We start from the raw sequence: 13,868 nt of genomic DNA, 5'->3' as shown, positions 1-13,868 counted from the left end.
AATAATAATAATAATAATAATAATAATAATAATAATAATAATAATAAATTGGTTTGTGAGCATTTGAGAAAGTTTGGAGATGTCCCAAGGAGGTCCTAGATACTTGAGCATAATTTAGTGGGTAATTCTGTTTTGAGTATAAATGCCCTGAATGCTCACAGGAAATGATAGGAAGATTGTTGGCAAGGTTTCTGATAGTAGTGAGGACAACACTGTAAACTAAACTAAACTAATGGCACTCATTTTAAACTGTGGCAGAGAACTTGTCTGTATTTTGAGCATGCCCTGAGACTTATAACGCTGAATTTGAAAATAACCGACTAACAGAGTGGAGAAAATTTTGCAGCAGTCCAGCATTCAGGCTGTCACGTGGGCTTTACTGGCTCCTTAGGACCAAGTTTTTATTTTTGCAAAATTTATCACCCCCACGTTTTTTGTAATTGACAGTTGTAAGCCAAGCAAAGGGGAGCTGCTTTAAATCACTAGAGCCACTAAAAATAAGTCAAGGACATCTTAGGAATAGGAAAGACACCCTGAGGACATCTCAGGAACTGGCTGGACCCTGCCCATTCCAAACTCTAGGGTATAGAGGTTTTAATTCACTTGAAAACATTGTTTTGAGAAGAAAACTCCAAGACTAGCTGTTAAGGAAGTACTGTGTTGCTGGCCTTAGGGACACATGTCCCAAGAAAGGACTGGATCAAGGCAATCAAGATCACACTTAACAAGGCCACTGTATATAGTCCTGTAACTATATGCCAAACATCTGAGGCACAAGGTACTGGTACACTATTAGGAAAGTGTTTCCTCAGGTGCACTCTGAGATACCTGCATTCATGTTTCAAGGGAGCCTGGCTACCTCTTGAGCTTTGTGGCAGTCCTTGACTTTATTCACATAGTGCTAGTTTTGTAGATAGGCAGAATCCAAGAATTATGGAATGATGGGCTTTCTACCCTGATTTCAAAGGAAGGTGTGGAGATCCAGCGATGTACAGCAGAACTAGGATCCTCAAAGAAAGCCCCTCAAAGGGCAATGCATTAAAATTGTAGAGGTAAGGTCAACGATGCAATGGAGACCCTAGGAATATGGAATGTCCACCAAGGAAAGTTCTAGTTAATTAGTGGAGCCTGCCCTACAGAGAGGGCCACAGGAGTTTTAAGCAGTAATGCTGTAAGGGTAAGACTGCTCAAGACCTCTGGGGCCCACATTATACCATTATGTGTCCCAGATGCTGGACACATAGCTATATGATTTCATATTTGTCATGTTGTGACTTGGTCACATATATGACTTGGTCATATATATGACACACGCACACATACATACATACATATATACATATATACATACATACATATATGTTTGTGTGTGCATACACACATACCTATGTATATATGTATACAGAGGGAGGAAAGGTGCTTCTCACCCAAGTGGGCCAGCCATACTGCTCATCATCTGCTCACCATCATGTTGTGATGAATACCTTGTTTTACATTAGATAAAATGAAAAAGACCGCTACACAAATTCTTTCGAGAAGCCATGGATCAAGCACAATACCAATCATACTAATAATTAACCAGAAAATAGAATGGCAAACTTGAGGCTTGATTCTTACAATGTGCTCTCTATGAAGTATAGTGCAATTTGAATGGAGTTTTAACATTAAATGCCTTAGGTCAGCATGCTAAAAATGTTTTAATGATGCATGTTTGTTTGTTTGTTTATTTATTTATTATTTTATTTAGGTGCTGTTGACTTCTGTTGTAGGCAACCAAATTAATTCCAGTACCAAGAAGCAGACTATATCCATGGAAAAAATCCAAAAAAAAAAAAAAAAAAGACATTTAACACTGAAAAAAGAGTTATTAGAAGCTGGGTTCTGAAAAGCAATCACTGTGGGGATACTAGACGTACTGAGCAGAAATAGTCTTTTGCTTTGTAAAGCTTACCTGAAACTTATTAACTTAGTACTACATGATGAAATTCTCAATTTCCTGTTAAGTCAGACGTGGAAGATATTGATAGTGTGTATGATCTTTGCCTGAAGGAATGCATACTGATTTAGGTAAGTGCTTTCCCCTTGAAAGATGAAAACAAATAGGGCTGTAGATTACCTTAGGGAATACAACATATCTTTTACATTAATTTACAAGAATGTATGTGACCACGCCTTTTTAAAACTTTATTCTCAAATAGCTCTGACTCAGGTAAGACAGGCTACAGGTTCTGTCTTTTCAAATGTATACAACTTATCCTTGTTCATTCAAATGCTGATTTCTCTCCCCCACCATCTGGTTTCAATCTGGACACTGCATTGTGATGCTTACTCTAGGCATCACCTGTCTCAAGTTTATGTAAACATACCACCATTTGTTCTCAAAATTGTCAATTAAAACAACCAGCTACAATGTTGAGCAATGGAGAGGATAGGGTGGGACATCCTGGTCTAGAGTGGGAGGAAGAGGAAGGAAGCAGGAGGGAGGAGAGGAGGAGAAGCTGGAAGGGAGGTCTTGGAACCACGTGGAGAAATGAACCGGACCTAAGATATCACTAAAAGCAAGTAAAATGGGTGAAATATGAATGGTAGGAAACTATGCGGGCTTGGAGGTTTAGGATGGAGTAACTATTGCCCAGCATTGTGCTCTAGGTTAATAAAATAAATCCTAGTCTCTGTGTGGTGATTTGGTTATAGAGCTGTTTAGGAATAACCGCTGCTTAACTAAAAGATATATCAATAGTAAATATTAAATAACCAATAAGGTTCTTTGCTAGTTGTTTCCATACACGTCTTTTTTACTAAAAAAAAAAAAAAAGAAGTAAGGCAAAATTACTATAGAACTTTAAATTTGCCCATAGAAACTCTTAGCACTTCCAATTTCAGTAAGCTAACTATTTTGAGTAGCAGATTATCCAGAATGTGTAATAAATGACAGTGTCTTGTGTGAGACTTAGCCACTGTCTGGTCTGCATATGTTGCAGGTCTAATATGAGACAGCCTCCTAGCAGTGCTGGGCCTAAAGCGGCTGACTCCCAGTTCACATCTCTAAACAAAGCAGCTTCATTGTTTTACATTGGTGTGCTTTACAAATATAATTACTTTCCATGTGTATATTGACACAGTTTTGAGAAATAATGCTTTACAGCAGACTTGCAAATTATAGTACATGTGCCAGATTTGGTCTTTTGCTTGATTTTGCAGTCCATGAGCTGTGGATGGCTTTTATATTTTAGATAGTTAAAAAGAATTGAAAAGATGAATATGACATGGCATGCAAAAATTTAAATGTCAGTGTCTGTAAATGAAATTTCACCGGAACAAAGCCATTCTTGTTAATATATTTATGGCTGCCTTTGTGTTGTAACTGGAGAATGAAGTAGCTGTGACACAGACACTTGTTATCTAAGTCCTGTAGGAGAAGCATGGAACATACATGCTCACGCACACACTCTCATCTGGTAGCCATCATGATTAATACTGGCAAATGGCTGAATCATATTCCAGAGGACTAGTTAAAAATAAGTGCCCAAGTGCTAGGGAGGTAACTTAGAATTAGACTGCTTTCCTATACCAGGCCCTGAGTTTGAATCTGTAAACTGCTAAACTACATGAGCATGTATGTGCATGCATGTGTGTTGAGTGTGGCACATATAAAACTAAGTGCATATGATGTGGCAAAGGATCTGTGAAGGTTGAAGGTTTGAGGCTATGTATTGCTTTGACTTTCCAGATTTCTGGCAATAGAAGGTGGTTTATAAGCAGAAAATCAGAAATTAGAGATGTCTGAAAGAAATACAGATTTTTATGTTACATAATTAAAATTAGAAGAAAAATACATACAAGAGTTACTTCTCCACATAAATGAGGAACAGATCAGGGGTTGGATGCACAGGAAAGTAGAGACAAACCAGCTTTCTTGAGGCAAGAAAGCCTCCTCTGATGGAAAGAAGAAGCATGTCTCTTACTTGCACATGTGTAGGCATCTTTGTTGGTGAAAGGCCTCATGCACTGGCTGCAGCTGATGGGACCCACAACAGGAATCGGGCTGAAAGTGTGCCCATTAAGTGTCTTCTTGTCTTTGTCCTTCTCTTTAGATTCTTTCTCTTTTTCCTTAACTTTATCTTTCTCTTTTTCCTTTTCCTGCCAAAGGAAGCAATCAACAGTTAACTGAGCACTGGAAGGCCTTCCCTAACATGGATGCACAGATGGCAAGTGGTGGTGCCTCTTGTGGACAGAAATGAGGAACAATGTTCTGGACAACATATTATTAATTTTCAAACATGCAACCTCCCATTAGAAAAAGTCAGGAGTTACCTCACTCAGGATGATCTTTTCTAGTTCCCACCATTTGCCTGCAAATTTCATGATTTCCTTGTTTTTCAATTGCTGAATAGTATTCCATTATGTCCCTCTCTTGAGGGGCATGTAGGTTGTTTTCAGATTCTGGCTGTTACAAATAAAGCTGCTATGAACACGGCCGAGCAAATGTCCTTATTGAATGGTGGGGCATCTCTTGGGTATATGCCTAAGAGTGGTATAGCCGGATTGTTGGTATAATGTTCTTCTGGAATGTATACAATTTACCCTTGTTCATTCAAATGCTGATTTCTCTATCCCACTATCTGGTTTCAATCTGGACACGGCATCACCTGTCTGAAGTTTGTGAAAACATGCCACCATTTAATAAAACAACCAACCCCAATGCTGAGCAATGGAGAGAATAGGATGGTACATCCTGGTCCAGAGGGGAGGAGAAGGAAGCAAGAGTGGGGAAAACAGAGATCAGCAGGACAGGACTTAGAACCATGAGGAGGGATGAACTAGACCTAAGATATGACTAAAAAAGCAAGTATAATGGGTGAAATCTGAATGGTAGGAAACTATGCGGGCTTAGAGGTATAGGATGGAGTAACTATTGCCCAGCATTGTGCTCTAGGTTGATTAAATAAATCCTGGTCTCTGTGTGGTAATTTGGTTATACAGCTGGTTTAGGAGTAGCTGCTGCTTAACTAAAAGATAAATCTATAGTAAGTATTAATAACCCACAACACTAGATCTTGAGGTAGCACAAGTGCCAGATCGACTTCCAAAGTGGTTGTACAAAGTTACATTCCCATCAACAATGAAGGAGGGTTCCCCTTTCTCCACAGACTCTCCAGCATGCATCATCCCTTGAGTTTTGATCTTAGCCATTCTGATGGGTGTGAGGTGAAATCCCAGAAGCAGAAAGACACATATGATATATACTCACTTACAAGTGGATATTAGTCATACAATACAGGATAAACATACTAAAATCTATAGTCCTAAAGAAGCTAAACATCAAGGAGGACCCTAGGGAAGATGCTTAATCCTCATTTAGAAGGGCAAACAGGACAGGCATCAGAAGTAGGAGAAGACGAAGAACAGGATAGGAAACTACCACAAGAGGACCTCTGAAAGACTCTACCCACCAGGGTATTGAAGGAGATACTGAGACTCATAGCCAAACTTTGGGCACAGAGCCAGAATTCTTATGGAAGGGGGAGACAGAAAGAACTAGAGGGGACAGGAACACCACAAGTACAACAATAGAACCAAAAACCTGGGCACAGGGGTCTTTTCTGGACTGATACGCCAACCAAGGACTATGCACAGACCTAGAACCCCTGTTCAAAAGAAGCCCACTGGCTGCTCAGTTTCCAAGTGGGTTCCCTAGTAAGGGGAACAGGGGGTGTCTCTGACATGAACTCAGTGGCTGGCTCTTTGATCACCTCCCCCTGAGGGGGGCCAGCCTTACCAAGCCACAGAGGAAGAATATGCAGCCAGTCCTGATGAGACCTGATAGGCTAGGGTCAGGGGGAAGGGGAAGAGGACCTCCCTTATCAATGGACTTGGGGAGGGTCATGGGAGGAGAAGAGGGAAGGTGGGTGGGACTGGGAGGAAACAAGAAATGGGGCTTCAGTGTGGATAAAAAGAGAATAAATTATAATAAATATATAAATAAAATTAAATAAAAAAACTTAGTTCTGAGTCATCAGGTGTTGTTTATACTATGAGACACTGGGTAGAGACTGCGGCAGGAAGCTCTTTCCTCAGTGAGGTATAGCGTAGTCCACATAGAAAACACTGAATTTAGGATTCATTCAGAAAGGGGGCAGAAGAACCATGTTATCAACTCTGGGATCAGCATGATGGAGAAATACAGTGTCATGTAGTTTAAAAAGTTTTGTGAGGTTCCTCTCTAACTTTTACATGGAACATGTATGTCCCTGAATAACAATGACATTTTCTTCCTTCCTCTAATCAAAACTGTTAAATAACCTCACATATAGTTTTTACTAATTAGAACTCAGTAGGTTACCAGATATTAATTTTGGTTCAGTGTTCAAATGGTGACAGAGAGGTTACTGAGGAGTGCAGAAAACTGCAAAGACGTTAAGAATAAAGTCAGTTCTAAGTTTTACTAATGGTGGGAACGTGGGCAAATTATTTCTCTGAGCCTCAGTAACCTCATTTGCAAAGTGGGAAAGGTGCCCATTTATAGTTTTGTTTTTAATAAGAAGGGGTAAAACATGCAAAGCCTAGCACATATTAAGTATAATATTTAATATATTACAGGAACTATTTATACCTTACTGAAAATGAGTGTCATCAGCTTAATTACTCTCCTAACTCAACACAAAACCACAATCTTTTGTAGTGAAGGAAAGGCAATTTTGACTTGAGGAGGGAGGAGATAATAACCCAGGAGCAGCAGCAAGTATACTAGTACAAAGCATAAAAAACATGAGGTGTAGAAAAGACAAGAAGGCCTTGGCAGTAACCTTTCCCAAACCACCTTCTTTGCTGTAGTGCACTCTTTTCCTCTCAAAAGGAACCGCGGAACTGGGGACCGGGGTAGGGAAATCCCAAGGATTAATTGCTCACTCCTCTGCCCCAAAGCCCAGTGAAACAGGAAGAGCAGGCCTTGTCTCTGGCTGGAAGCACAAGGCTTCCAAAGATCTGCTGTCTTTGATTTCCACTGTGAGGCATCCCTTCTTGCATGGTTGCCCTTCAACCCTAAGATCTGACAGTTACCTCATGTTTGTTACAGGAAAAGCCACTATACTAGGTGTTCAACTGACCAACAAGATTAGTGAAATAATTCCCTTACAAACTAACTAGATCATGAAAAGCTATAAAACACAGAGGTGAATTTTACCTACTGTTTTATACTAGGACTACAATCTAAAAAAATACCCGAGAAATGAGCTTCTTGGAGTGAGTGACTGTGACCTTACTAAACGTATCACTTGTCAGTGCCACGTATAGAGATTACCTAGCTAGATTCGGTGGGCAGATGAACATCACGCTTCCCATTTTATAACAGAGAGGATAGATGAATGACACTTAAAATGATAAAGTTATTATATGCCAGGCATTGAAATAAGTAGTTTATATGTATTTTCTAGGGACAGGGTAATGGATTACAGTTTTAATTATCTCCATTTTATATCTGAGAAGACTGAGGCTTAGAGAGGTCTAACAACACATTTTGGAGCACAGAGCAGCAGCTGTTTAAGCTGGAATTGATGCACTCCTTGATGACTAGACAAAGGGTTGGCATGTTCCCTTAAGTTGTAATGGGTCACAAAGCAATGATCAGTACCAAATAGGAACTAAAATCTTCTGATTTTTCTAAAGGTCAGAGCCCACCCAATACATGAAATGGGGTATTTGTAAAATCTATGATTCACATAAAATTCTCCCTTAATGGAATACAAAGAACAAACCCCACAAGCCAAACCGATGTATTTTAAAAACTGTAAACAGAAAGGACGGAGGAAAACCACTTTTCAAAACAGGAAACTCTTCTGAACATAAATTAGTAACTGCTAAAGTGCACAAAACTCAAATTACCACACCTTGAGCATATCCAAATAACCCCTTTAACTAATTTGTTCCTGCAGATTTCTCTATGTATAAATTGTTAATGTAAAAATCATTTGATTTTGATTTTTTTTTTGCTTCAAGGTTAAAAGCATACACAATGGTTTACAAAACAACAAAAACAATACACTTTTCTGTGGCAGCTAGGTTATTCTTTGAAGAACTGTAATGTTCAGATGTGAATAATCCATTTTTTCACCCTTTACAGTAATCTAGACTAGTTCCTCCAAGGACAAAAACAAAACAATAAACTACACGGCCTCCTCCTGTTGTTATAATTCAGTGCTTTGAAGAAGTCGGGCTCTTACCTGCCCATGTTTTAGTCCTGTGAATCGCACTGTTATGAGAGGAACTTCGGGAAGCCGACCCCATTTTACCGACATGATTTGACCCCCATGCCACGAAATATTTTCTCACAGGAGGCGCTCATGCCGGCAGGACAGACAGCTCAGTAGCTCAGAGCTGCCATTAGCAAACCATAAGAGGAAGCCAGACACTGGTTGAGAAAGTGCACAAGGGGAGGGCTGAGGCTGCTTACTTCCTTGAGACAGTCTTAACTATTTAAACGTTGCTTGTAAAGATAACCACCCTAACACAGGAAATGAAAGAAAACTGAAGTAACTCCCAAATACATGTACGGGAAAGTATGGCAAGGATTGAGGCCACACAGAATACTCTAAGTTAAAAGACACACACATCTATTTTAAAACAAATTCTTAGCAGCATAAAAAAGGAAAGTTGTATAAGAAAAAAATTTTAGCAAAGTTGTCCACAGTAAAATGGTGAGTGGTGTTTGTTTTCTTAAATTTAATGTGTCTATATTTAACCATTATGAACATGCTTTAACTATGCTGTAGAAAAAGAATTTAATGACATTTAAAATGGATGAGATCACAACAACACTAGGGTGCTATGAAAGTAAGTCATTTTTCATTTTCCTAAACCTATCCTTTCAGAAGTCAGGTGCACTGGACAATTCTGAAAAACTAATGTAACAAGGTACCTTGAAAAGGATGATGGGTACAGTTCTTTTATATACAAGGCACAGAAACTATATCGGCTGGGAAGAAAGTTGGTTCTTTTTAATCAAATTTTGAGCCAGTCTAGGAGTTGGTCTAAAATGTTTCTAATGTCTTCCAGTTGTCCTTGTAAAAATGAGAGCTTAATAGAAAAAGACAATCAGTGGCTTAGCAGTACTATGTAAGAAAGTACTTAAATACATGTATAATAAACACAATTCAATGAGTAGGAAACAGTACTGCCTCTCAAAGACAGTACAACAAAAGGAGAAACTGCCCATCTTCCTCTTATACTTCCTGTTTAGGTCTCCCAACTTTCTAAAAAGCATTCAGTATATACATCTGGCAACTTCTGCAAGTTACTGAGGACTCTCAAAAGGTACATATGCAGGATTGGTAACTAAATTCCTTATATAATAACTATATGCATAAAAACTTGGCACTACTGGGCAGCACATATTTTCTAGGAATGTGAAATGTTCACTATCTAATGGCTAATGTTGGCTACTCCAAATGTTCAAAGATGGCTGGCAGTCACAGCAGTCACATGAGATAAGAAACCCAAGTTTATAACTGTATTATCATAGATACAGGCAACATGTTTAGAGAGAAATTTTTCTAACTATACTCAGATAAAACATACGTATTATTTTAGTATAATATTCATTAAGTGCTTAAATTTTTTCTTTAAAAGAAGGTATGCTTATAGTACTAGCTGAACGGAGCAAGATTAGATGGCCTCTCATGGACAGGTAAGACAAAAACTAGTAACCTAAGCATGTGGTAGTGCTTCAGTGGTTACAGCACCGGCCTAATATGTTCAAGGCCCTCCACTCAGTCCCTAGACTGTGAAGAAAAAGAAAAACCTCCAAACAAATTTTAAAAGGTGAAAGTTCATCATTTTTATAGAAAAGTTAGTGATATCTACAGTATCATGTCCATGTTTTTTTTTTTTTTTTTAAACAAAATGGGAAACATTCAATAGTTAGGAAAAAGAGTAGGTTGATACTTATTTTATCTGTGCGTTAGAGTGGACACATAACTCTCTCTCATTACCTCTGTCTATACTGACAATGTCACTGTGTTCTGCAGCTGGCCTTGTTTAAAAGTTAGCTAACAACCACTAGAAAGGTGACATACTAATATGCCTGGCCATTAGGGAACTTGCAAATACCCGGAAAAGGGAACTGTATCACAATCTGCAGAGCTATGAGTTTGCAGTTTTTGGAGTTTTCCATTGCTGGAGACAGCAGAGCCCCCAAAGATCAAATCTTGAAGTCAAGTCTGAAAAAGGAACCAAGCCAATTGCAAAAGAGCGTTGTCATTTTGACTAAGGAGAGGAGCAGAAGCAAGAGGTCAACTGGTTCTTTAATGGTGATGAAAGACCCGAATCTAACACAGATAGCCTTGTTTCCTGTCTCATCTCATCACCTACCTCTTACCACAGGCTAGAACTATGAGGTTAAAGCTTCTGTAAAGCAAAGGACACCATCATCAAAACAAAACGACTGCCTACAGATTGGGAAAGAATCTTCACCAACCCTTTATCTGACAGAGGGCTAATATCCAGTATATATAAAGAACTAAAGAAGCTGAAAAGCAGCAAACCAAGTAATCCAATTAAAAAATGGGTAACAGAGCTAAAAAGAGAACTCTCTGTAGAGGAATATCGAATGGCAGAGAAACACCTAAAGAAATGCTCAATGTCATTAGCCGTTAGGGAAATGCAAATCAAAACGACCCTGAGATTTCACCTTACACCCATCAGAATGGCCAAGAAGAAAAACTCAAGTGACAACACATGCTGGAGAGGTTGTGGAGAAAGGGGAACCCTCCTTCATTGCTGGTGGGAATGCAAACTCATACAACCACTCTGGAAAGCAATCTGGCGCTTCCTCAAGATCCAGCCATACCACTCCTAGGCATATATCCAAAAGGGGTTCAAGTACATAATAAGGACATTTGCTCAACCATGTTTGTAGTAGCTTTATTTGTAATAGCCAGAAGCTGGAAACAGCCCAGATGCCCCTCAACTGAAGAATGGATGCAGAAATAGTGGTACATCTACACAATGGAGTATTACTCTGCAATGAAAAATAAGGAAATCATGAAATTTGAGGTAAATGGTGTGACCTGGAAGGGATCATCCTGAGTGAGCTGTCCCAGAAGCAGAAAGACACACACAGTATATACACACTCATATAAACATATAACATAGGATAAACCTACTAAAACCTATACATCTAAAGAAACTAATCAAGAGAGAGGACCCTAACTAAAACGGTCAATCCCCATCCTGAAAGGCAAAGAGGATGGACATCAGAAGAAGAAGAAAACAGGAAACAACCTAGGAACCTGCCACAGAGGGCCTCTGAAAGGCTCTACCCTGCAGACTATCAAAGCAGACGCTGAATCTTATGGCCAACTGTTGGGTAACGTGCAGGGAATCTTATGTAAGAAGTGGGAAATAATAAGATCTGGAGAGGACAAGAACCCCATAAGGAGAGCAACAGAACCAGAAAATTTGAACACAGGGGTCTTCCCAGAGACTCATACGCCAACCAAGTACCTGGTATGGAGATAACCTAGAACCCCTGCACAGATGTAGTCTATGGCAGCTTAGTGTCCAAGTGGGTTACACAGTAATGGGAAGAGGGACTGCCTCTGACATAATATGATTGGCCTGTTCTTTAATCACCTCCCCCTGAGGGGAGAGCAGCCTTACCAGGCTACAGATGACGACAATGCAGTCATTGCTGATGTGATCTGATAGACTAAGATCAGAAGGAAGGAGAGGAAGACCTCCCCTATCAGTGGACTTGGGGAGGGGCATACGTGAAGAAGGGGGAGGGAGGATGGGACTGGGAGGGGAGGAGGGAGGACCTTTTGGGGGGATACAAAGTGAATAAACTGTAATTAATAAAAATAAATAAATTAAAAAAAAACCTGAAAAAAAGTATTAAAGAAACAGGAAAAAGAAACAACCTAATAAAGAGGATACACAACAAATCCTTTCAAGTAGAAATACATCTAAGTAAGACTTAAAAATTCTTGTAATTTTCTGAAGCATATCTTCCTTCCCTCTATACCTTATATATATGTATGTGCTGTATGGACAGCACTTATGTTGTATGGGAAATATGGCAAGGATCGAGGCCACACACAATACTCTCAGTTAAAAGACACACACATCTTTTTTAAAACAAATTCCCAGCAGCATAAAAAAGGAAAGTTGTATAAGAAAAAAATTTTAGCAAAGTTGCCCACAGTAACTTTATATAAGTATGTGTGTTTGTGTATAAGTATATATATATACATACATATATACACACACACACACCCCTTTTTATCTTAGCATAAAATCTTCCTATTGGATTTTAACAATGATTTAATAATTTATGTATTGTGGCTCTGTGTATAGGGTGAGGCTAGAGACACTGGGGTTTGAACCTCTTCTCCACATTAAACAGGCATCCCCCAAGGAAAGGAAAGACCCATACCAGCAGGGTTCTTGAAAGGATACAGTAAGTTGATGCATGGGCAACTTCTGGCACGTAGAACAGTGACAGCACTTCTGGCCACTGCTTGTATTGCTGCTATTTTTCTTCAGACATCAGACTGCTCCAGAGTAGCTCTGAAGTTATTCCCATTGATACCCTGTCACTCCCTATGCAGGTGGTGACTGATTGAGGTGGTCATACAGAGAACACCCAAAAGATACTTACTTTGCTCTTCTTGCTACTGGACATTTTATTCCTGATGTAGCTGAAGGTGCGGCTGACCTTCGTCCCACTCTTCACTTCAAAATCCTTTTTTGAGGGGCTGGGTGGCAGGAAACTGTAGTTTTCTTCTGTTATACTGAATAAAAACAAAAAGATATAATTTTTTTTTTCAGGACCTGAAAAGTTAAATGGTGAGCTGAGAAAGCAGGAGATAGTGGTTACTGAATGTCCGCATACACTTTGAAAACAAATTTGGAACTAAATATAAAAATAGCATTGGGTATATCAACTTCTTTGCTTGAAAGGACATCCACAGACCCACTGGGATGGCAGGGTACATGCTGAGAAAGCTGGCAAAACAGAATCTTAGGACAAGGATAAACCCATTAACAGCAGAGGATATAAATCTTTTCTGATCTTACTGACAAACTATGGCCATCCAGAAATCTATATACAACTTTGGGGTGAAGAATAAGTACATTTCAGGCAAAACGTAGACAGATTCATTCCAGAGATACTGATCTACTTGTTCAAGAAATATGCATAAAATTTAAGTTCATCTAATATGGATGTGTTTTGATTTTAGGAAATTTATAATTGTGGATTTTCTTAAAGCGTACTGACATAAATAATAATATATTATAAAGGACAAAGAACTCATCAAGGTATTTGCTTGGGTATTTTACACCAGCCATTTTAGAATGCATTTGTAAGCAGAACCATAAAAGGATTCTTTCAAAAGCCTCCTTTATAAATGTGATGGCTATAACACAAAGAAGTCCATTTTTAAGAGTAATGGCATAAAAACCACTGCTTTAGAGAAGGATAAATATATGAAAGCAGCATAAAGAGAAACACTTACTGGAAAGGCTCTGGACCACAATCATACCTGAAGTTAAGGGCAACTTAAAACAATCAGAAATCCAATGACACTAAATTGTTGGGGTGATTTTTTTGTTCACTGTGTTAAGATTGTCTTTGTTAATTTTGTACCACCAAAGAGCTGAGTACTGTCAGGACTTTGATTTTGTTATTGCTCAGCACCTGCATCATATTTTGTAAACATATACTTCCCTCACCTTTGGATTGGTTTAATAAAGGGCAGAATGGTCTACAGCAAAGGCAAAGGCAGGAAAGGAAGGTGGGACTTCCGGCAAAGATAAGAGCTCTGGGAAGGAATCTGAGGAACAGTTGCCAGGACTGAGGAAAGGTAACA

At 39.1% G+C, this 13,868-nt stretch overlaps 1 protein-coding gene across 8 annotated transcripts in view; it reads right to left on the bottom strand.

Moving 5' to 3' along the window:
* Akap13 (A-kinase anchoring protein 13) overlaps positions 1-13,868 on the bottom strand; it is a 279,187-nt gene that overhangs the window by 45,137 nt on the left and 220,182 nt on the right. For all 8 annotated transcript variants that reach the window (XM_055623428.1, XM_055623430.1, XM_055623429.1 and 5 more), the window contains 2 exons: positions 12,656-12,788; positions 3,966-4,140 (listed from right to left, as the gene is read on the bottom strand). In XM_055623428.1, the coding sequence (XP_055479403.1) occupies positions 3,966-4,140; positions 12,656-12,788 (308 nt within the window). The remainder of the gene's footprint in view (positions 1-3,965; positions 4,141-12,655; positions 12,789-13,868) is intronic.

The sequence above is a fragment of the Psammomys obesus genome, unplaced genomic scaffold (assembly GCF_907164565.1).
Source record: "Psammomys obesus unplaced genomic scaffold, mPsaObe1.curated_primary_1811, whole genome shotgun sequence".
NCBI classification, from domain to species: Eukaryota; Metazoa; Chordata; class Mammalia; order Rodentia; family Muridae; genus Psammomys; species Psammomys obesus.
This window is presented reverse-complemented; position numbering and strand designations above follow the sequence as displayed.